At 40.7% G+C, this 24,765-nt stretch overlaps 2 protein-coding genes across 2 annotated transcripts in view; one reads left to right on the top strand and one right to left on the bottom strand.

Moving 5' to 3' along the window:
• T265_10801 (hypothetical protein) overlaps window positions 1-24,765 on the bottom strand; it is a gene marked incomplete at both ends in the record, with an annotated part of 130,068 nt that overhangs the window by 95,435 nt on the left and 9,868 nt on the right. The window contains 2 exons of the mRNA XM_009177276.1: window positions 613-640; window positions 7,256-7,493. Coding sequence (XP_009175540.1) covers window positions 613-640; window positions 7,256-7,493 — 266 coding nt within the window. The remainder of the gene's footprint in view (window positions 1-612; window positions 641-7,255; window positions 7,494-24,765) is intronic.
• T265_10802 (hypothetical protein) overlaps window positions 20,275-24,765 on the top strand; it is a gene marked incomplete at both ends in the record, with an annotated part of 22,245 nt that continues 17,754 nt past the window's right edge. The window contains one exon of the mRNA XM_009177275.1: window positions 20,275-21,739. Within this exon, the coding sequence (XP_009175539.1) occupies window positions 20,315-21,739 (1,425 nt within the window). The remainder of the gene's footprint in view (window positions 21,740-24,765) is intronic.

Below are 24,765 nucleotides of genomic sequence, written 5' to 3'. Positions count from 1 at the left end.
TGGTGGAACCTTTTCAACTTGATCCGTGCCAACAACCTTACTGTAAATGGCCAAAACGGGAGGCGTCGGAATGGTCATATTCCTGAAGATTGTCCTAGAACACTCAAAACCTGGTGGGACCCTCAAACTCCTCTAAACGCCAATCGGGCAGCTTTGGGCCCGGTCAAAACAGTGTTTTTCAAAATATAGCAATAGGACAGCCTTAGATCAAAGTCAAACAGTTCCCTTCAAAATATGGCCCTAGACCGTTGTAATATCGCTTTTTCTTGTTTGCAATAAAGCAAATGTGTTCCTAATCGGCGAGTCTTTTTCCGGCATCAAGGCACTGGAGCGTGGACAGCAGTCAGACATAAGAGAGTATGATCAGATGGAGCTAAAAAATATTCGTCATAAATTAAAGCCATTTAGTGGTTGAATCCTTCCAGCTCATTGTTGCCACGGCGCCCAAGAGAGATATGATATATTGCTCGGCCATAAAAACTTGAGATGCAGAAAAGCCAGGATCAGTTTCGTGCTTTAATTCTGAGCTATCTCAACCTCATTATTTTGATTTTGAAACAATTACTAAACCGTCTACTCTTGGTGTTGTAATAACCCTTGAAGTTGACTTACTCCCGGACCATTTCAGGCCCTGGATGATCTAGAGTAAAGTACGTAGGTGAAAAAAGCTAGACTTGACCCGGCTGAACTCATCGCAACTAATTTCAACAAAAGAGGTGACCACAGCTGAAAGTGTGATTATTTCATGGCTCGAATCTGACACTATTTCTGGACTACCATTCTATTGCTACTATATCAGGCTAAAAATATTAGACTTCCTCTTCAGAGGCCAGATTTAAATAGGAGGATAGCCCAACGCTTCAACTGAGGACACTGAAACAAGTCAATACTCGCTGAGGTGAGTTGTGAACAGAATGGTACCAGACGTACTTGCTTACTTATTTGCTCACTCCTCGCTTGGTTGCTCGCTCGCGTACTTCTGATTCAGTGGACTGGTCACTGCGATGGTTGGAGTACCGAGAAAGCTCAAGTCAAAAGGATTTAAATTCGGTATTTTATATCACTATCTTCAGGGCTGCTTTCAGGATTCTTCTGTCCGATTCCACTTTATAAACACACCTCGCAATTCCACCTCCACGGGAAAATCAAGGCCTTCAACTGAAACGTACTTAACAGGTTCATTTCATGCGCTGTGTTTGAATGCATGTAGAATACGAAAGTTCTGATCCCCGGACAGTCTCAACTTGTGCCGTGCCACTTTCACATATCTAGCATGGTGAAAGTAGGTTTCTATGGGGTGTTTTTTCTTGTCGGCGAATATTCGGTATCAAAAACGATTCCTTTGCCTTCGTTCACGAGTACTTCACCTCCAAAACCAGTGACGGTCTTGATTTCCTGCTTGGTCGTTACAGTCGCTACTTTGTTTTTGTTTCTTTGTTCGCAATGCCTTGCCCCTCAATCTTGACCAAATTCCCGCGCACATTGGTGTTTTCATCTTGTTATTATCGATACTCTCATACTGCGAGTCTTCGAATGTTCGTTTTTTGTGGATGATGTATCCGCCAAATGTTAGTACATTACATAGAATGTGATAAGTGAATGGAATACTGATGGAATGCCTGTCACCCTCTGCCGCGTGTTTATTGCAGCGTTTCTCGAGCACTTTTTACAGCCGTCCGGTTCATTGACAAACCACAAAATGTTGCATGCCAATCTCGATGGGGTTTGATGGGTTTTGGTACTTTTGTTGAGGGTACTAAAGCTATTGGAGTGCACGCGCATGTGTGTACGTTTTTGACTGTGTGAGTGTGCATAGCTACAACCTCTAGCAAACATATAATAGTGATTCTATTTGCATCGCACCCTTCACAGGTCGGTTCACATTCCTTACAGGTGCACTGCAATGGGAAACGTATTGTAAACACGATTTTCTGCACAGAATAACGCTAGGGAAGGCAAAAAATGTTTCGCCTCAATGTCCAACACTTGCCTGATTGTAACAAATATATGAAGAAGCTTGCAAACCGATTAGAGGAGAAATACTGTGGTGTAATACTATGAATTTAGTGATGGGCATTTTTAAGAAGCTCACGTAAACTGCAAGTTTACTGCTTCCTGGTGTATAAGATTAAAACGTCATATTCTAATTATTTTGGTGATTTCTCTGTGTTTGTTCTACTTTAGCGTCCATTCACCGATCACAAATTGTCGAAAGGCAGTGCAAAGCCCAGTGGATGAGACCATAAAAGGATTCGTTTTGAAAGAGGTGAGAAAGTGCGTCTTCGGAAAAAGGGAAGTTTGTGTAATTGGTCATTGGCTACATTGACCGGTCTTTGGGAAGTCACGTATTCGAAAGTGGTCCCACTGAAACATTTTCGGTTACGTGCCACTCGAAAAATTGACTGTAGCTGAATCGATATTCTACCCATTCATTTGATACTTACATATAAACTAGACAGGGTATTGGTTTTTGGTTTTAGGTTAACGGCAACCTTCTCTTGACGGAGGATGAGTTCGTTCTCAAAATTCATCATGTCGCCGTTGCCTATGAAGAACAGGTTGGTAGTGTTGGAGCACAGCGTTAATCAGCTGCTTTTGCATTGTTTAATAAATCACATGGAAACGCATCAATTTAGATTGGGGTACAACTGTTGAAATCCGGTCATTTAACTGTTTTCTGCATTGTGACGTCAAATTGATTGAAGCAGTGGCAGCAAGGAGAGTCTAGGCACTTTGGAATTCGCTTGGCAAGCTGTTGCTTAAACCACTGTATTCATCTCGCTTTGATCATCTTAAAAAGGCGTTAATGAGCATATCACTGCTCTCCGACAACTTTATAAGATTCTTTGTCGTTCTGTGGCATTTGAGTACTCATCGTAAGCAGGGCTCAAGGACGCTTGTTCTGAGGGTGATCTAAGCTTAGAGATCCTAGGCTGGTACTAGTAGGGGTCGAGCGGTGTCGTTAGTTTAAGGGATAATTTCTGAGCGTCTCCATCTATCCGAGTGAAGTTCTAAGACAATCTTCTACTTATCGATGCGGGCGCATATTTCTTGCAGTGCTCAAAAATGGTGGAAGTCGAGTACTTAAAGGAACAGACTTTTCATGGGCTGTGCGATGATATTCGGCAGTCCATCCTAAGTGCGCTTGAGTGTGCCTGAGAATTTTATGTTCTAAGCATGTTTTACTGCTTCAACCAGAGAAGTGTAGCGGCCCTTTAAGCCGAAATAGACTACTCATATTTTAGGTTTTTACTCATCACTTTAATCAAGACTTGGGTTATTTTAACTTCCCACAATTGCCTATGACATGTGGTGTTGCTCAAAAAAATGTGGGTGGCCAGGTTTCGTTACACTCTAACAAAAAATGATGTGTGCTGTTGTGCTTTGTTTGTTTGCTCTAGTGAGATTTTGCAGTTTATCTGGCATGCTTTCAGCTTTCAAAGAATGCCAAATTCCTGCTATGCAAGACACTTGAACTTGTGGGTTGACACAAATATTCGGTCAGCGTAACCCTTTTGTGAATAGAAATTCTCCTGATGTTGCCACATTAGATACTCCCCTTGTTTCTCATTGACAGGGCAGCAAAAATATGAGCTGCGAAATATATGAGGCTGCTAACTCAGGGATTCTTATATGGTACCTCAGCAACAATTTTGGGTATCAGGGGTGGCGGGGAAATACGTTAAGAAATCTATGTCCTGCTGATAAACGGGTGTGTAAAATTCAACCAGGACACCATGTATTCTCAGACACATTTTATTTCAGTCTGGTTGTGTTCACTGTTATATCTCTGTTAATAAATTCGCACTTCAGCGTGTTAGGCGCTGACACAGCTTTTGTTTTATGTAACTAGTGGTTAACTCGGCGATTTGCTAGTGAGCTGATCTATCCGGTTCGTGTTTTCATACATTTCTTATGGTACGCCTTTAGTTCTGATGTCACCAGTCTAAACGTGTCCTTCTAAGTGAGTGACCAGTAGTGCCGTTGTGGGGTTAATGGTCTCAAGGAGAACATTGGTTGTCCTAGGGAGTTCAGGTGCATTCTTAAGTAAATTGTGCGTTACATTTTGTGTACTGGTGAACACGCCCATCACTATCATCAAACTCATCGCCGCCACCAACACTGGTGCTATACTGAACAATAAAGATGGAAGATAAGGGTGTGGTTTTACTTAAAAAAATCTATACCTGTAGAGGAAAAGTCCAGAAAATCGGTACATAATTCTTCTAAACTATTAAGAAGACACATTGTAGCACCACGATAACCTGATTCTTCACGCTAGTGCCAGACGATAGCTGACAGACTGCTGTGGAGTTGTTCTTTTCGGGGGTCACCGAGTATAGCTAGTCCGTAATCCTACATCAATCCTATCTATCTTCCCTGGTAAGATGGTCCCAGGCAGCCAAGCGAGTAAGAGATAAAAGGCGCGTGTCAAAAGTGTAACGCTGTCCAGCAGTAAATCTGATGATTATTTTCTCAAGTTTCCCGAAAACGATGACCTCTTAGTAGATTTTAAGCGTTTTCCAACTATCACTTCTGCCTGTCCGAATAAGCTTAGCGTCCATCAGTCTGAACTTGTTCGAAGCCTAACAAAAGAAGCCGTTTTCCAGCTTCCCAAGGACAGTTACAAATCCTTCATTCTTTATCGTATTCTCATATTTATTGTTCGTCTAAAAAGGTGCTGATGATATGGGAAAATCTGATCATCACCATTTGACCTATAGCGTTCCCAGGGTTTTGTACGTGCTTCTTCGATAAGTTAGTACACCTTCCTCAAAAAATTTGTATCCGAAAAGAGAATACTTGACCGGGGTCATCGGTTGCGTATGCAAATAGTCATTGGCAAACAAAACAACACGCACAGGAGCGGTTAAACTGAGTCCCATAAACCCGTCAGGTATTATTTGAATGGCATTTTAATCATAAATCACTGACTGAGGGACTCATATATGTGCTGCTTCGAATCCACATATTTTCAATGTACCCACCCTTCGGTGATTCAGTATGAAACAATGTGGATTTATAAAAAACGATTTGGTTTCACCCGAGTCTCTCGGTTGGCGAAATAAATAGTCTGGGTTCCCCACTTACAACCAGACTTCTTTGAGATGATAGCAGAGACCCTAACAGTGATAAAATTGAAGGATGGAAATGTGTGAGAATAAAGGTAGCACGGCTGCATTCATTGATGGTAGAGCGGACGATCGTTAATCCGAGCTGGGTAATCATCTTCAGGAATGTTGTTTGGTTATCGTTGTGGAATAAGAAGGAAAACTCCAAAATTAGAGTCATGTGCTATGGGATGTACTTTCATCTCAAGAAGTAATTTGATCCATTAAGAACAGGTGATGTTCTCTTTGTTTTAGGGTCTCTGTGACCAGAAGCGTTCAGGTGTAAACTTCAGTCGATGTCTTCATAGGACACCTGGAATGACTTTGTTACGCTACACAGCCACGAAACTGGAGCTCTTAGTGGAGAATCACTTATTTCAACCAAGTTTGTTCATTCTGGCTACTATGTCTTGCCAAAATGTATGCTGCCAAAATTTAGTCACCTTGTTACTATGGCGAGATTATATGGTAGTGTCAAAGCCAGGTAGCCATTACGATTGTCAAATGTCTATTATCGATTCTGCTTAGGAACTTCCTTCATGCTTTTGCAGTTTGCTATAATTGTTTTCTGGATGGCTCAGCACCTCTTTCTTACTGAAATCATTTCGCGTACACACCGTTCAAGTAGCTAGTGGCCGATGGGACACAGGGCTGGATCTTTTTGAACTTTCACCACAGATTTTCCGTTTGTTTATGACACAAATAGAAATTGGGTGATCGATAGGATTTTTGTAGGGTCGACCTTGGTACTTAATACATTGGAAGGTTATTGTATCCACCGTACATTATGCTTCAGCAACGTATAAATAATTGAGACTGCCTAGTGTTATGGAGGAGAGTGAAAGCTGTGACAGCATGTAGAAAGACAACCATCTGTTCTACGGAATCGTGCCAAAAACATATATCCTCAAAACACAAGTGTGCGCAATCAGCCAACAGCAGTGAGTGCATTGTGAAAGTCTGCTCAGACAAATCCTTGGGTGGATGTTCGAAGGACACGTAAACTGTTGGGATAAAAGTGAATCGACGCAAGTGAATGCATCCTAAGGGAGACTTGAGCATAAGAAGCGGTAGAAAAGGAGATCAAGCAATGAACTAAGACCAAGTGTATCTTATCGTTTAGGAATTACAGAATTCTGGTGGTTACGTAAGTACAAACGTGGACAGGAGTCGCGTACAAAAGTTTATCCGTGGTGATAAAAAGTAACGTTAACCGGTTGGAGTTTTGCGTTTTTACTAAAAAACCGGGCAAGGCAGCTTCCCTTGCATTCAGAAGCAGACTGTGACTACTCCTGGTTGTCTAGCTGTGTGATGCCGGGATGTTTCATAATGACAGGTTTGGAAGACAATGATGGAAAACAGTGTGTTGTCAACGATATTAGTAATCCATATATTTAATGTGACGGAGTGAAGAAAAAGCTCGTTGTGGAACCACGAATAAAAACAAAAAATTATCGGAACCATTCGCTGACTGCCCTGAACCAGGCTGGGAGTTCTGTATGAACTTCTAAGTTATCATAGTCATAGATGACTTTACCAAAATACGGAATGAGTGACAAAACACCTGTGTGGGTTGGTACTGTTCACGGCATTTTTTTTCGAAACTCAGACTTACCAAAAGATTGGTGGTCCTCAGTTTTCTACACTATAGTCTAACTGTTTTTAGAGTACCCTAAATTTTAGGCGTTCTGGAATTTATGGACAGTCTTTTGAGGGCGCAGATAAGATAATTCGCGTCAGTTTCGATTACCCCTCATACGAGGTTTGACCATTCTCGTTTCACGATACAACAAGACGCGGATAATGAGACGCTTATATCCTTTGCATTTTCTAGAAATCCAGAAGTTCAAATCGGGTAAACGAACCGCGGCTCTAAAGAATGCAGCTGAATTAAGCATCGTCGTTGAGTCCTCTACAATCTTGCTCAGATTTCTGCACTCCACAGAGGCTGGTCAAACACACTGACTCGGGTATTCGGTCATGGGTACGGCAGTGAAGCATCAGTGCCAGCACTGATGTTGCTGTCTTTGATGATGCTGATGATGATGATTCGGCCATGGCATTCTATTGATTCCCATCCCCTAACACATACGCAAACATATTAGCACTCAGGCGTTAACTGACACGATGGACATGACACCCACCGCAGTCCCAGTAATAATAGGTGACATGAGGACGCATCGGGCAGATGTTAGTCTCTGGTTTTGCATTGTATTGACACCTGTCGTTTGATGGGAATGTTCGACAGACTCATTCCATAAGTTCACTATAGGATCATAAGAAAGTCCAATTGGTGGAAACTGCCTTATCTCAGAACGACGATACGATCTCATAAAAATGTCGATAACACCACAGCACCTTTCAAAATCGGATTCCCGCCCGCTGAAAAAAAAACAAAACGTCTCAGAACGTTTAACTGATGATGGCCAACGAAAAATGCCTGATTCAATATTATTTACCTGTAGAATGGCATTAAGCAATTTAGGAGAACAAATTAAGTGAACTGATTGTTATTTATTGAGGATTTTTGAAGCAAATAAATCACACTGTATCCTAGAGTTGTGCTCAATAAAAATAGTACCGGTCTAGGTATTCGTAATAAAAGTAAGCAATCACAACTTCTGACCTCCTTAGGAGACTTTTCGATGATTGTTCCATAATGGAAGAGATAAAACACTCTTGGTAGTCGCATGGTGATTTCTATCTTGGTTGACGTAGGCTCTTAGCTTCAGCTCAAAAACAAAGGAAGCCCATTCGCCCACGCCCAACAACGGGCACAATGCTCTTCATTTATTTAGAACATTAAGGTTATTGCCAATTCAAATTTAGTACTATTCTGATGAGTAAAAGTATCAAGAGGGCTCACGCTTGCTTTCATCAGTTTCGGTTATCTATAAGCAATTGGGGAAACGGCCAGTTTGCATAACAATTTTATGTAAGTTGCTACTTACAATGCGATGAAATCTTTTCGACAGCCTACTATTATTTTATTTATAAATTTTGAGTTCAGTCAATGGGTGTAATTTCCACATTTTTAGCCATCTTGTTTCTCATATGGGAACGTAACTGAAAGTACGCTTATTTAACGTGTTGATAAAATAAATCCCTAGTTCGCGATCTTCAACTTAATTTTAGGCCATTCAAACTTTTTGGGATCACCCAAATGGGAGATTCTACGACGTCTGACGTTGACTTCATCTGAAGATTCGGCTACGCACTAACACAAAGTGGGTGGTGTTCTGGAAAAACACAACTTCAGGGCTGTGTGTGCTATCACCCGATTATAAGCTAAGATATCCTGGAGAGGAGCAAAAGAGCAGTGTAAATGACAATAGCTGCTTTTTGAAAAATGAAATCGGGGACTGTTAAGTTCAAGCATTCTCTACGGTGTTTGCTTGATGGTACCGAAAAGTGATATCATAGCAACTGGCACAGCTAGTTATCACCTACTTAGAGATCGGGTGGGTCATCCAGCTAAACAAAATGTGACAAACTGCCTTACCAAGTAAAAATTACTTGTGGGTCGCGCCAAGTTATTTTTGAGCCCATAGCTAAACCTATAAAAAATTCACTGAAGTGACCTCATCCATTCACAAAAGAGGTGAGTTATGGTGGCGAAGAGGAACAGCCAGTATAAAGTGAAACTAACTTGATTTGTAACAAGAAGCTTTGCTATAGGGGGTTGTAACGTTTTTCTCCGGTATTTTGGAAATAACTTAGGATCCAGAGATGCACATATTCTCCAGAATTTGCGGTTCCATCAGTATGACTTGCTCCGCGCTAATTTGTTATGCACGTAGTGATTCGGTCCATTCAGGTTGAAAACTTATAGTTTTGTCGCAGAATATATCCACTTTACTACCAAAAAAGGTGTTGAACCACCATTGGTAATATGCTGTCTAGTTATAAGAGTAGCTCAGGGCAGATAATTTTCCAAAATACAGTGTCACACTTGCCGAATGTCACGCCTTCAGTGCATGTCCTCACGAACCCCACAGAACAGTCATAATGTTGCAACCTTTTAGTTAGCAGTTGCAAACTCAAGTATACCACACTTTTGCGTAGTGACCTGGTGCCTAGTGAGCTAGTCTATTGGGGTTTTGCAGGCAAATCCGCAAAGAAACAGTTGGGAAGTGAATGTTTGGTTGTGCAACGCGGACTTTAATCCAAGGGTGACTCTAGCACCAAAAACTGTGATGGTGGTGGTGGAGGTCGTGGTGATTAGACCATGCATAGCGCGAACTGAATAATCGTCTACCCAAAAGAATGTTGTTAAGCGTATACAGGTCAGACTGGCGTGAGCACAGACTTGGCAGATGGAATTGAAAGCGATCAACAAATAGCTACCCACTGCCAGTGCTACTCGCCTTACAGGAAAGAGTCCGTATTATCCTCATTGTTGAAGAAGCTACAAGATATGGATGATATTCGATGTTAATCGCGTCGTGGTTGTCATTTTCTATCCAGGTGGTCTGAATGGGTATCTGAAGTTTTAGAGACCTCACACCGATTGTATTGCGCTAGCACTAACTTCCTTCCCTACCCAAATTCATTCATATTTCAGGAGAGGGCTTTCAAATACATAAATGATGTTAGGCTGCGAAGCATCAGCGTTGAACGCTGGTGTTATGTTGTCAAAGATGATGAGGACGAGTGACCTGGTGTGTTCTAGTAAACACTTCGTATTTCAACGAGTTAAGAGTGGAGAAGCTCTTACACTGACCTGACGACGTTTTTCTGGTGTAAACACTACGACAGCAGATATGTCAGTTGTATGTGTGGCCAAGATGTTCAAACAGTCGGTGTATTACTTGAGCATCACCTACTCAGAACCGATGAATCAGCTTCAAAATTTACTTTTCCAACTGCCACTCAAGTTGTTTTTCATGCAAAATATCCATTACCATACCGATTCCGCCACTGTCAATTTTTATGAGTCAAACGGAATGTCATCATTAAGTTTTAGGACATTTTGAGAGACTGTTTAAATGGGTTGATGAAACTTTTCTGATCCAACCATGATGGATACAAGGAGGAGAGTTAGGTGGTAAAAAGAAAATGCACATCTACGGAACAGTTGTGTCCATGCTTAAAAATAATATTTGATGGGGCCGCAAGTCATATTTTTGTTCGGTCGATTGACGAAAACCGTAAACCACCAGAGTGTTAGCGTTTTTCCGCGTTTTTTGGAACCAACCCTCGGGATCACTAGTATAGGCGCTGAAGAGAAGAGGGGGGAGTTCTTGTGTCTACCAATATTTGTGACATCTACATTAAATCCTTCCCAAGCTTTTCACCATCCTAAACAACTGACAAAAAAATTTACAGATTCAGGCTAGCTCAAACCTGAAAAAATGGTTGGAAATTATCTCCATTATGTTTTTTTGCCTTCGATAAGAAACATTGCATTTAGCAGTACATCAAACATACCTGTGCCCTTAATGCAAAAAGCAGAATTTCCAATCCCTAAACAGCGCCTTTGTCAATTTATTGTCACATCGAAACCTCAAAGTTGGCTTATCGGAATTGATACTCAAGGTTATATTCACCATACTATATAACGTTGAAGGTGCATTAGTAACGTGAATAGTAAGGATGGTCAGTAAGCCGTTTAACCCTATTGCTAGACGCAGAATAATTTACTGCGGTTTTTTTGTCAAAATACAATTATTTGCACTCAAATCGTTTTTTTTTGGAGGTCGACTTGGCTGAGGATCAGCTGAATTTCTCGTTTTTGTTAGTCTTCAACTGAATGTGCTACACAAAAGATGCCTCGTTTTTCAGCTAGTACGGTATTCGAGATACCGCAGTATATCGCCAAAAAACTCAGCTGGAATTCAGCCGAGTCACCCGTAAGGACCAAAGGAGTGTTTTGGGAGAATTTTCAGCAACTTTTTGGGTGGTGCTGTTTCAGTGAGTCTATTTGCATGACATACTGAGCTGAGGTGGCTACTCGTTTGAACATTGATTAGAATTAATAGAATGGGTTCGTTTTCTCCTTGATTTGTCGGCTAGTCTTTCCGTTTACTGGTCGGTGATCAAAGCTATCTTGAAAGTTTCCACCATGTGACATTTACGGACCTTATCTCTGGGTGGGTAATTTGGCCGTCTGATGAACAGTAGAACCGTTGGTCTCACTTGAGTGTTTTGGCTGAGTCCCTCATCTGCATTAATGGAAAATTAGCGTCCAACTAGGCACGATGAGTTATCGAATCATTCGTGTAATATCATACATTCTTCTGCGATTTACTGAAGTCTTTTCAGCAATATGTCCGTTTTTGATATTTGAAATAAATGTGGACGGATCAAGTCAACAATTAGAGATGCACTGGAATCTCGGCAAACTGTCTAACACGAATATTTTGTGGCTGTTTTATTTGACGTCTATCCTGGACTTTATCGCAAACTTTATAGTGCTTTAAATTAAACAAAACATGCATTTAAGAAGCACTATTTACCATATTTTAAACATAATTGGTCCGAGAAAATGTCTAACCGGCTGAGGTGAAGTAAAGGAATTACCGGAAAGGAATGTATGGAATGCAGTTATCATCTGGTAGCATGTCAAAAAAATGGACACGGAATAAAAAACTGCGGTAATATTTTCCATTTGACAGCAGCTACCTTTTCCTCAGCTACATTTCTGTACTGTAGCCTGTCTTATTGACAACCTCCTGTCCCATTAAGAATGTGGGAAGTTTTTTGTGGACAACAGCTGACGACCCTTTAAGTATTGATATGCATTTTGTCAAATCCTATTCTGTCAGCATTTTTAGTCGATTTGTTTTTTTTAAAAAACTCGCTGTTAAATAGCACAAGAGGTATGTTAGATTCAAACTCTTCTTTACGGGAGATGCTCATTCGTGATTGAAGATGAGAGGTCTTATCCGTAAACCCACTGTACACGAAATTTTGTGCCCTTTTTTGACCATTGGTATTTGGCGTGATAGGGTGAATAACATACACAAAGTGAAGATATTCCCCGCACATACAAACGGATTTGGACATTATATGAAACAACAAAAATTCCATATTGAACTCATGTTTATTCACAGATGTGATTCAAAACAATGCATTACTAAAATCATATCAATATTATGTGCATTTCATGAAAACCTGTTCGCAGTAATATCCTGTGTTATCCTAAACTGAAACTGGAATGTGACCAGTCTATGTGAACAAAGCATTGCGTGATCGAAGACGTTGAGGCTAACAAGTAAATCAATAGCTCATAAAAATAAACTTATTTGTATAGAAATGTGGTTCTGAACGCGGATTAACTAAACTCAGCCGAGCGTCTCTTTCATAAAGGAATCCGTCGTCGGCAGCCGAAGAGTATGTGCAGCGCTATCGGTGTCGTATCGCCAAGGAACCAATGGCTGTTGCACATGCGTAGATTATGAAAGAATGCAAGGTCAGCGAAAAATCAATGAAAACGCTGAAAATAATCAGACGACCAATGTCACTTTGCAAGGCCGGTGTCCACAAAAGTAGACAACATTGGGCTTGAGTATATGGAGTGGAGCGCTTTAGTATGCGGGTCAAACAGTTACTGCAAGTCGGGTTAGGCCTGGTAAAGATAATGCAAAATGTTCTCTTACTTCGAGGAAATGGAACTTTTACTGACTGCTTCCGTTTAGTATACTAAGTGCGTATGATTTTTCTCCGTATTATACTTAAAACAGTCGAACAGATTACTATTGAAAAGACATTCCAACCTTGAAAGCAGTGCAATGGATCTCTATTTGATTCAAGTAAACCGATGTATGCGATACAAAATGGTATAACAAATTCTCACAGCTGGTTNATATATATGTATATATATATATATATATATGCGTTGTGAGGTTTCAGTTAGTTCTTCGGAGATGATTCATTGCGCAAAAAATAATAAGTTTTGGTTCAGTATTCCGCAGTACTCTTTTGTGTATGTTAGAAAGTCATACCTGAACGTCAAATATCTATTATCATGTGTGTTTACTTTATTAGAAAAACGAAGGGCTACAAAGTCAAAATAAATAAGGCAAGTGGATATACGCGGAGTTCCAGTACCCCGCGGCGTCAAATATCTAAACATCAAACCTCATCTGAAGATCCTAGCCAGACTGAATTTGAATGTCAACGTCAGCATTATTTTCCATTTTGTCTCGGTCTATGCAGCTAGCGAACGTACAGTGAGTTCACAGAAAACATTTGAGAGGATTTAACAGAAGTGATATATTTTGGAACGCACTCTTTCAGGAGAGTGTCGGTGGCAAGCCATGAAACACCTATGCTTTTTTTCTATTATGCGCGTTTTTTTCCAGATATATTAAAATTTACCCCGCAGATGCCCATAGAAAGATACCGGCTTAAAAGTAACCTCATCTGGGGAGAAATTCTCCGCTGGAATATCCTCCAAAACAGGCCACTATTGGCCTGTTTCGAATACTAAACACTGTCACGGATACTTAAACCGAGAGAGTTGGATGATTATTGCAGTTGGAACGCATAGTCTAGAATACTGTAAATGTTACTGAGATCGGCTACTTACAGATCAGCTGGAAACACTAGTGAACGCCTTCTCCATTTTGAGTCTAAGACTTAAAGTATTTCACCCAGTTTAAAAGCGTCCGGCCCTCAGGCATTTTTAATGACATTCAAACTGTCTAAGCCCATTATCAGAGTTCTTGCTGATCAGCACTTCATCCACCGAATCACTCGAGCGAACTGCTCGCTCGGTATGACGAAGCCCATGTAACGGAAACGAAGTGCTTCCCAATATTGTATTCCTGGTTTGCGAGGTGCACTTATTAACATATTATGTGATGTCAGAGGAAAAAACGAAATTTCTTTTGTGCTTTCTTCTTTGAAAGAATGTGCTGCAAACTGACCACCTGATCTTTCATCTGGCATGATCTCCTGGATACCCAAACACACTCATCCAAGGTAGCTGGAAATTCACGGACAGCCCCCCTCTTGAGACAGCCCCCTCTTGAGACTCACCGGGTAGGCTTAGTCAGCGAGTTCTCCCTCAACACTGTTATACTTGAACCTAAAATGCACACAGAGCAGCGAAATGCACTCATGTGAAAAGATTCAATTGGGTCTCCCTTTGGCACCAATAAAGGCTAAAAACAAACCTAGTTCACCATTTGCCTACAATTTAGAGTAAAACTGAAAAAAAGGTTGGAAGAAATACTTGGACTGCATCTACCTAAAAACGCTTGCCCACAAAAAGATGAACCCAGCGGCCAACTGTCGTGGGAGTGCTTAGCAATATGACAAGTGGCGTTTTATAACAGCTCAATGGGTTGTTTTTGAGATTGTCCTTGGNTTCACTTCACCAAACTTGTTCCTAACGCCTTTTTGTCGGTGCTCTATTCAAGCCTGTTTATGGGTAGACAAATTGGTGTTTCGGATAAACCAAACGTTTACGAAGTTACATAAAAACGTTTTCAAGGTAACATACGAGCCCCAACACATTATGCTGTTTGTATCTCATATTCTCCTCTCATCAGGTGACGTTTTACACAACTTGTCAATTAAGCAACAGCTGTTCCGGTGATCCCGACATTTTGCTCCATGTACGCGTCTATCTCGAAATAGTTCTTAAAAACGACAGCGTTACGTAGATTGTAGTACTAAATGTTAAGATTTCAAATTCAGGCAACGGTGCCTCAAAACGCTTTTTTCGAATATCCACTAGCACTGTTGTTTGGCTGCTAAAACTTTCACGCGGTTTGGGTACGCAATCAAATTGAGGTGTTACCAATTCATGTTTGTGTGTAACCGGTGCAGAAGTGGTGTAATGGTGATGTAGTGTTTGGTCCGTTTGGTTTTGCGACATGCATACGGATCTGTTCCAGCATCGAATAAGTGGGACACAAAAGAAAGATACAAAGCCCCTGTCCACTCCCCAAGGTGAACAGAACTCAGACGGATAGCAATATTCTCATGGAGCCCTTTGCTGATGCTGAGCAGAATATATCCTACATGTCACTATATGGACACTTCTATTCAATTGCCTTATAAACATTCTAGCATTTGAACCTTTCTATTATCCATAGCCAGGCCATCTATTTTTTCGGAAATCCCAAAAATGGAACGGATTTTAAATGTACCTTGAAGAATAATGTTTTCAAGATGGTCATTTAAAGCAATAAAAGTACATTGTTGCCAAATACGAATTAATAAATCTAGTCAGGTATCTCCTGCACAAGGACACTTGTTAGTAGAAAGAATAAAATGTAAGTTCCAGAAGAGTTAGATGAGAACGAGGCACTATGGTAAAAAGAACAAAGCCTTACACAAAAATACACATTGAATCCCACCCCACAGAAGACCAAAATGTTGTCCAAAGAAACGCCGCAAGGTCATATGTTCAGTTCAACCGCCTAGAACCAATGTGAGCACGGAAAGGTACGTTTGAACGTCCCTAAACAAAGTAGACAGGTTTACGACCAGCTCCAAATCTAGACGCTTTGCCTTGAGGAGTGTCTTGCCAATTCATTAGATACTAAAGTCTATACCAGTCATTATTAAATGTTTTAAATATGTTTAAACAGCGCTGGACGACATACACACCGAAACAACCGGTGCGGAGTGATCAGAACAACGACCGAAATAAATGTGCAGAAATAATTAAGCCATTTCAGCTGGATTTATTCAAGAAGCCATGCGCCAGTATGTAAGATGCTTGTAAACTTAAAAGAGGGCAACTGACATAATTGTTCCAATTACGATGTGATCTTTTAAGTGAATTAATCTTGCAACTGAATGCATGAGTTTGAAAAATACATAAAAATAATGCTAACCAAATCACAGGAGTCTGTTTTACAAGCTAACAAATGCTTGGAGATCAATGAATGGATTGACGGCAAACCAGCCAGGAAGTACCAAAGAAGTTGTGGTAACCTACCTACTCAGACAAAATAGCTTTGAAACGGGTGCAACGGTTTGAGGGATCTGTTCAACATGGTTATTTGTAACAAAGTTGGACAGATAATGATGGTCCTGATTGTCAGTAACCGGGTATCATCTATGGCTGTAAAATCCTCCGGTTGCTCAGGTAGCTGTCAATTTTTCTGCCCACTGAAGCGTAACAAAAACGATAGAGTCGCTTTCGACTTCACAGCCATAAGACCACAATGTCCGTCAGGAAGATTTCGTTCAACATCTAATGAACTCCATAAAGATGTTGTTGTTGCATTTGACAACCGTTTTATCAAATCGATGGTCATCATTACAAAAACGGGTTTGCACCCTTTTTGAGACATTACGTTGCACGCCATTTTCAAATATTCTATGGCATTGTGGTCTATGAAAGTCAACCGCATTGGTAGAGAACACTAAACATAAAACTGTTTTCTCTCATTCACGTCGATGCTTTGTGTCAAAATAGCCAATCAATTACGAAAACAGTCATATACATCCCATAAACGCTATGAAAAGACCGAAATGTTCTCCTAGGTCCTACATTAACTGAGGATAATTCGCAGTTAAATTGGTGAACGAGTTCCGAATTAATATAGCCCTGAATTTAAGCAGATTAATCTTCAGGTGCAACAATTGTTCTCTTGTAGCTTATGTATCTAGTTTTATTTGTAGCTTGCCAGCTGCTCCTGTACCTACTGTAATGGTAACTGCTAAAAATTAATTTCCCTAACCTTATACGAGAGTTTCTGACTTGAAAAATATGCTTGACGGGAGTATGGTGCCATTGTGTCATCCAGAAAAAACTTCGAAAGGCCTCTATATAATGTGTATTATATATACGCAATACGCCACTCATAAATTTGTTGAAAACTACTCTACAGCCAACAACCGATTTCGCCCTTCTTGGAGCTGATCAGGTGGGCGCAGTCTCTGAGTTTGCGTCAAAGTTATGTTCTACTTGACACCAAATTGCACGAAATTAGCGAAGTAAAATTATTTGCACACTGTTTGTATCTCATATCCTCTTCTCATCAGGTGACGTTTTACACAACTTGTCAATTAAGCAACAGCTGTTCCGGTGATCCCGACATTTTGCTCCATGTACGCGTCTATCTCGAAATAGTTCTTAAAAACGACAGCGTTACGTAGATTGTAGTACTAAATGTTAAGATTTCAAATTCAGGCAACGGTGCCTCAAAACGCTTTTTTCGAATATCCACTAGCACTGTTGTTTGGCTGCTAAAACTTTCACGCGGTTTGGGTACGCAATCAATTTGAGGTGTTACCAATTCATGTTTGTGTGTAACCGGTGCAGAAGTGGTGTAATGGTGATGTAGTGTTTGGTCCGTTTGGTTTTGCGACATGCATACGGATCTGTTCCAGCATCGAATAAGTGGGACACAAAAGAAAGATACAAAGCCCCTGTCCACTCCCCAAGGTGAACAGAACTCAGACGGATAGCAATATTCTCATGGAGCCCTTTGCTGATGCTGAGCAGAATATATCCTACATGTCACTATATGGACACTTCTATTCAATTGCCTTATAAACATTCTATCATTTGAACCTTTCTATTATCCATAGCCAGGCCATCTATTTTTTCGGAAATCCCAAAAATGGAACGGATTTTAAATGTACCTTGAAGAATAATGTTTTCAAGATGGTCATTTAAAGCAATAAAAGTACATTGTTGCCAAATACGAATTAATAAATCTAGTCAGGTATCTCCTGCACAAGGACACTTGTTAGTAGAAAGAATAAAATGTAAGTTCCAGAAGAGTTAGATGAGAACGAGGCACTATGGTAAAAAGAACAAAGCCTTACACAAAAATACACATTGAATCCCACCCCACAGAAGACCAAAATGTTGTCCAAAGAAACGCCGCAAGGTCATATGTTCAGTTCAACCGCCTAGAACCAATGTGAGCACGGAAAGGTACGTTTGAACGTCCCTAAACAAAGTAGACAGGTTTACGACCAGCTCCAAATCTAGACGCTTTGCCTTGAGGAGTGTCTTGCCAATTCATTAGATACTAAAGTCTATACCAGTCATTATTAAATGTTTTAAATATGTTTAAACAGCGCTGGACGACATACACACCGAAACAACCGGTGCGGAGTGATCAGAACAACGACCGAAATAAATGTGCAGAAATAATTAAGCCATTTCAGCTGGATTTATTCAAGAAGCCATGCGCCAGTATGTAAGATGCTTGTAAACTTAAAAGAGGGCAACTGACATAATTGTTCCAATTACGATGTGATCTTTTAAGTGAATTAATCTTGCAACTGAATGCATGAGTTTGAAAAATACATAAAAATAATGCTAACCAAATCACAGGAGTCTGTTTTACAAGCTAACAAATGCTTGGAGATCAATGAATGGATTGACGGTAAACCAGCGAGGAAGTACCAAAGAAGTTGTGGTAACCTACCTACTCAGACAAAATAGCTTTGAAACGGGTGCAACGGTTTGAGGGATCTGTTCAACATGGTTATTTGTAACAAAGTTGGACAGATAATGATGGTCCTGATTGTCAGTAACCGGGTATCATCTATGGCTGTAAAATCCTCCGGTTGCTCAGGTAGCTGTCAATTTTTCTGCCCACTGAAGCGTAACAAAAACGATAGAGTCGCTTTCGACTTCACAGCCATAAGACCACAATGTCCTTCAGGAAGATTTCGTTCAACATCTAATGAACTCCATAAAGATGTTGTTGTTGCATTTGACAACCGTTTTATCAAATCGATGGTCATCATTACAAAAACGGGTTTGCACCCTTTTTGAGACATTACGTTGCACGCCATTTTCAAATATTCTATGGCATTGTGGTCTATGAAAGTCAACCGCATTGGTAGAGAACACTAAACATAAAACTGTTTTCTCTCATTCACGTCGATGCTTTGTGTCAAAATAGCCAATCAATTACGAAAACAGTCATATACATCCCATAAACGCTATGAAAAGACCGAAATGTTCTCCTAGGTCCTACATTAACTGAGGATAATTCGCAGTTAAATTGGTGAACGAGTTCCGAATTAATATAGCCCTGAATTTAAGCAGATTAATCTTCAGGTGCAACAATTGTTCTCTTGTAGCTTATGTATCTAGTTTTATTTGTAGCTTGCCAGCTGCTCCTGTACCTACTGTAATGGTAACTGCTAAAAATTAATTTCCCTAACCTTATACGAGAGTTTCTGACTTGAAAAATATGCTTGACGGGAGTATGGTGCCATTGTGTCATCCAGAAAAAACTTCGAAAGGCCTCTATATGTATTATATTATATATACGCAATACGCCACTCATAAATTTGTTGAAAACTACTCTACAGCCAACAACCGATTTCGCCCTTCTTGGATCAGGTGGGCGCAGTCTCTGAGTTTGCGTCAAAGTTATGTTCTACTTGACACCAAATTGCACGAAATTAGCGAAGTAAAATTATTTGCACACTAATTTGAGTTCAAGTAGAACATCAGGCTGACGAAAACTCGTCGACCTCGCCTACATGTTGAGCCTCAGGAAGGGTAAAACGGGTCGTGGGCTGTCAGATAGTTTTCAGGAACGCTATGAGTTGTGTATTACGTCACTACAATGCATCGCGATGCCTCAAATATGGTGCCAACTGAAACCTGAGGTAGCTTGGTGTAGCATATTTGATTGCTTACGAATATCATGGGCGAATTTAGCTGGGTTAAAGTGAATCTCTCTCCAGAACCAAAATTGGTGTGCATATGGTAGTACTTCACTGATAAATATTATATAATCCAGAATATTCCAGAAATTAATGATAAAAATAAAGACGTCATCAATTTCTTCTGTTCTATAAGCGGGTGATTTGTTATTTTACATAGCATGGATGCCACAGTGACTTCGATACTTGTTTTCATTTTTTATCTTACTGTAAGTCACAGTTACCACCAAATAACCTGAGAATAATGCTCAATATAACGTCCGTTAGGTCTAGGGTTATTTACCTGAATGGACTCCGTATTAAGATGCTTCAGATTGATTTTAATGCATAATACCTCGTCTGTGTTTTGCATTCAGCATGGCAGTTCGAGTGAGTCATAAAATGGATTAATAGGACGGCAAATCGTATTTGACATGTGTGCGGATTCACACACCGGACGCGTTAAGCTAACCAATCAGCGCATCGCTCCGCCAGCGACCTTGTAGACACTAGCATTATATTTGAAAGCACGGCATCTGCCCGTTCGCGCTTAAATTATGCTCGTATGGGTATGCGGCAATAGACAAGACATGTGATCTCACCGCATCCAAAACATGTGGTCCCGACAGGAAAACTGGTGCGGAATACACCACTGGCAACAGAGAGTTGGTACAACTAAAGACATATCATTCTCCATTCCCTTTATTCTATCCAAACCTCTCATCAATATAACAAAGCCGGTAATACATATTTCCGGAGGTCATCAACCCTACCCGAGTGTGACTCCAAACTTCAAACTCACAGTCAGTGCCAACAGTTCTGCGAATGTGGACCCCAATCTTTCACCCGCTTCCCGTTTCCCCGTTGGTATAGTCCTCACGCTGCTACTCGCATTGTTGGCGTTGGTAGCTAATTTTGGACTGCTTTATTTAACCCGCCTTACGAAACCGGCATCACAAGGTAAAAATTCCAGTTTCTCAATGAGTGGACCAGCAACAACTTATTATTTGTCAGGAAGAATGAGCACTAATTCGGTTCAGTTGAAGAAGCGTGTCAATCTCAGGCGGATCTTTTCTTGTATTGCTCCAAGAAAATTGCAAGCAACGGCCACTTTGGACATGCAGCTTGATGAATCAGCACCAGTTGGTCTTCCAATCAGAAAATGTGCTTCTTCTGTCAGCATAACCAGGGTTGGCATGCCGATTACACCGACCAATCCATTGACTCCTAGAAGTCGAAGACATCAGCGCTATGTTCGTGGAATTTTCGGCTTGTCCATTAGCAATATTACAGTCTCATTTAGTTTGCTCTTATGGTGTATTTGTACCATTTTGGATCGTATATACTTTATCCCATGGATCGCCCTCCTTTTGGTTGCCAACAGCGCTATTGCAGATATTGCCCAATCTCTAGAGATCAGTGCTGTACTCTGGATTGCTTTGGAACGAACTCTGGGAATCCACTGGCCCCGTGAACGGCGATCATCCAACTGCACGCCAGATCAGACCCCACGACCAAGCTGGACAACCAAATTCAAATTGTTAATTTGTGGACCTGTACAAGTGCGGCATGGGTTTTGTAATCATACCTCTACTAGCCATTCGGATGGCAAGCGTGACAATGCAGACATTGTTTGTTACCCCACACGCAATTCGCCCGTCTTTCAATTCACAAACAGAAAAATCTGGTTTATGACGCTTCTAAAGAAAGTCAAATCTTTTATTCGGCTAGTACTCAGCTTGATTCCTTTCACACTATTCGTACTGGCTTCCGTGCCCAGTTTGATCAGCTTCGTTCAGCAGATTCAGATGGTTGACAATCAACTACAGGACTCTCGTGTGCACTACTTCTCACCTGACATTATGGCATCTGAAGCTAGTCTATTCCATCTACATGGCGGTACCAACCGCAGTAGGCAGAAGGCGAAGTTCATAACTGTGATCTACTACACAAATACCATTGTCTCGTCATTGGTGATAGGACAATTTCTTGCTCCGCTGGCCATTCTGATCACGACCAATTTGCTAATTTACAAAAAGGTGAGTTTGTTTTCCCCTGGGTTGCTCCATTTTTAGCAAATCCTTGGCTAGATCGAACGCAGTGGTCCTGCGCACTGATTCAGTATGATTATCCAGTTGGTAATGCAAAACAAACAAAAATGACTGCTAGACTGAACTAGATACTGTATCTCAACAGAGAGGCTATGAATATTTTAAGATTCGTACATGCACTTTTATGCCTATTGGCAAGTGATTCTTTCACGACCGGTTCGAACACAGCTTGGAAATTTCCCATCTTCGCAAAGTCTTTGTAGTGCAAAAAGAACAAAATGAGCAAAAAAGAACAAAAAGAACAAAAAGAACATTTTGCGTTCACTCGGCGGATAGTTCTCCTCATATATTCCGACCTGAATAATTGCCCAACCAGCTGCTTTTTGCACTGCCAATGGTCTTTGCTGCAGTCCAAAGACTATCGACCCTTTGTTTCCAATATACGTGTTCGTGCGAGCAGCACTCCATTGGCAAGTTCACGCAAATACCATTGTCTCGTCATTGGTGATAGGACAATTTCTTGCTCCGCTGGCCATTCTGATCACGACCAATTTGCTAATTTACAAAAAGGTGAGTTTGTTTTCCCCTGGGTTGCTCCATTTTTAGCAAATCCTTGGCTAGATCGAACGCAGTGGTCCTGCGCACTGATTCAGTATGATTATCCAGTTGGTAATGCAAAACAAACAAAAATGACTGCTAGACTGAACTAGATACTGTATCTCAACAGAGAGGCTATGAATATTTTAAGATTCGTACATGCACTTTTATGCCTATTGGCAAGTGATTCTTTCACGACCGGTTCGAACACAGCTTGGAAATTTCCCATCTTCGCAAAGTCTTTGTAGTGCAAAAAGAACAAAATGAGCAAAAAAGAACAAAAAGAACAAAAAGAACATTTTGCGTTCACTCGGCGGATAGTTCTCCTCATATATTCCGACCTGAATAATTGCCCAACCAGCTGCTTTTTGCACTGCCAATGGTCTTTGCTGCAGTCCAAAGACTATCGACCCTTTGTTTCCAATATACGTGTTCGTGCGAGCAGCACTCCATTGGCCAAGTTCACGCATAATTTAGTATGCGGTTAGGATGCTGAAAAATGTTTGGTGCGCATTCAACCAAAGCTGGCATGACCTATTTTTCCATTGACCAAGACCATTTCTTTTACCGCTGTCGATCGTGTGCGAAGTTGTCCTGAGATAATGTTGGGGCACGTGATTCTACCCAAAATATGCTATTGCTATCGGGACAAAGTCTGTGGAATGCAGGTGTAAATCAATCTTGGGCTGACCGCTTTTCATGTTAATCTTCCGTGCAAAAAATTTGGGTCATATATTTGCAAATGAACAGACTTGCGCAAAAGGAAAAAGCCAAGAAATTCGTACTGACAGAGGAAACCATCCATCTTCACATCACTGTTAGGGTAAGTAAACGTCATCGGTGGTGAGGCTAGCCTCTACCCTATTTGTTAGTATATCATATTTTACTTAAGACTGGTTGGGAAATAAGGTTGACAATTTTTTATTAAAAACATTTTCCAGTGAAGGTAGTATGAGCCAAGACATGATTTCTTTGGTGCCGATGGTTCGGTAGTAGTAGTACCATTTACGATTCTTCAAAACAGCACCAAACATACAAATTCCATCAGTAAGTCTCGCAAAAAAAGAGTGGATTATACAGCTAAAATCAGTGGTATGGTGGACCTGTTTTGAAATAAATGTCTGTTGTCGAATCGCTTCCAGCGAAAAACAGAATATTCACCTGTATCGTATGCATAAACCTCCAGTCAAGCAGGATGTAAAAAACATTGATTTTGGATCCGAAAGCAGAATTTGTTTTCTGTGTAGCACAAGGATCCATGAATGTTGGAAGAATTTCAGCAAGAGATGTGTCCCGAAGTGTATTTCAGCTTCTCTGAGAACATGATCACATGGTTTCTTTAACCACATTTTACCGACGATTATCCTCGCCTTAAACACCAGCTCATTGAAGATGGAATTGCTAATTGATATCTTTCAGCAATCTCCCTTGAGAAGTTCGTGTATACCTTTGATGACCAAGGTACAACAAAAGGAAATACGCATATAAGAAACCATCTTGACTCATTGAATGTTCTGTCATTTGGAATACCTATCAGGGCTAAACAAGAACCCCTTTGGTGGAGTTCTTTTTCTCAAGGGTTAAACTCCCGAAAATTTTTTCGATATGGTGACTAACAAAATTTTGGGTAGCAAAAACTGTCGAATTCTGCTAGAAAAGTGAACGAATTCGGGGATGTTGCGGAAAAATTCCAGACTAGCTCAAAATATCCATCGAAACCTTACGGCTAGTTTCGTATCTTATGACACTTTAATTTAGGCATCTTCGTCCGAATAGCCATCTTCCTGCTTCAACTCATTAATGATTATTCATCATAAAAATCACCAGTAGAGCATTACGCTTGGGCACCTTGCACGCAGCACTTTATTTATTTTCGAAAGATACTCAGTTGCATTAGGAGTGAACTTCAATCCGGAAGGTACTGGTTTTTTTAAAATCACCTTGACTGGTGAATTTCTTGGCTGGAGGAACATATTATCTGCCTTTCGGTTGACCATTAAGACCAGTTTACAATCTCGGATAGAAATAGAACGAGATGGAAGGGAGGAGTACAGCGATACCAGAAATTTACTACCTCTAACCACAGTGATGTAACAAATAGTATGCAAAAACTGCGGCCGATTGATTGAAATCATTTTCCTTCCATATGGTAGAAAGTGTGCAAATCTGTCAAAGGAGTCCGTAAACTGCTGTGGCTTTGGCGACCTCTTGGTGAATATCATCTATCGAACTGAAGGTATGACAATGTACTCTCAGATGGTAAGCATGTTACGTACGTTGTTGGACATATCGTAGTAGACTATTCGCCAAAAGATTTGCAATGACCCGATCGACATGATAATGGGCTTTACGTATGCATCGGGATGTGAGATTATACATAATCACGACCCCATGTACTGATTATATATATATATATA

The sequence above is a fragment of the Opisthorchis viverrini genome (genome assembly GCF_000715545.1).
Source record: "Opisthorchis viverrini unplaced genomic scaffold opera_v5_409, whole genome shotgun sequence".
Taxonomy (NCBI): domain Eukaryota; kingdom Metazoa; phylum Platyhelminthes; class Trematoda; order Opisthorchiida; family Opisthorchiidae; genus Opisthorchis; species Opisthorchis viverrini.
Note: the sequence above shows the minus strand (reverse complement) of the source record. Positions and strands in the feature narration are given on the sequence as shown.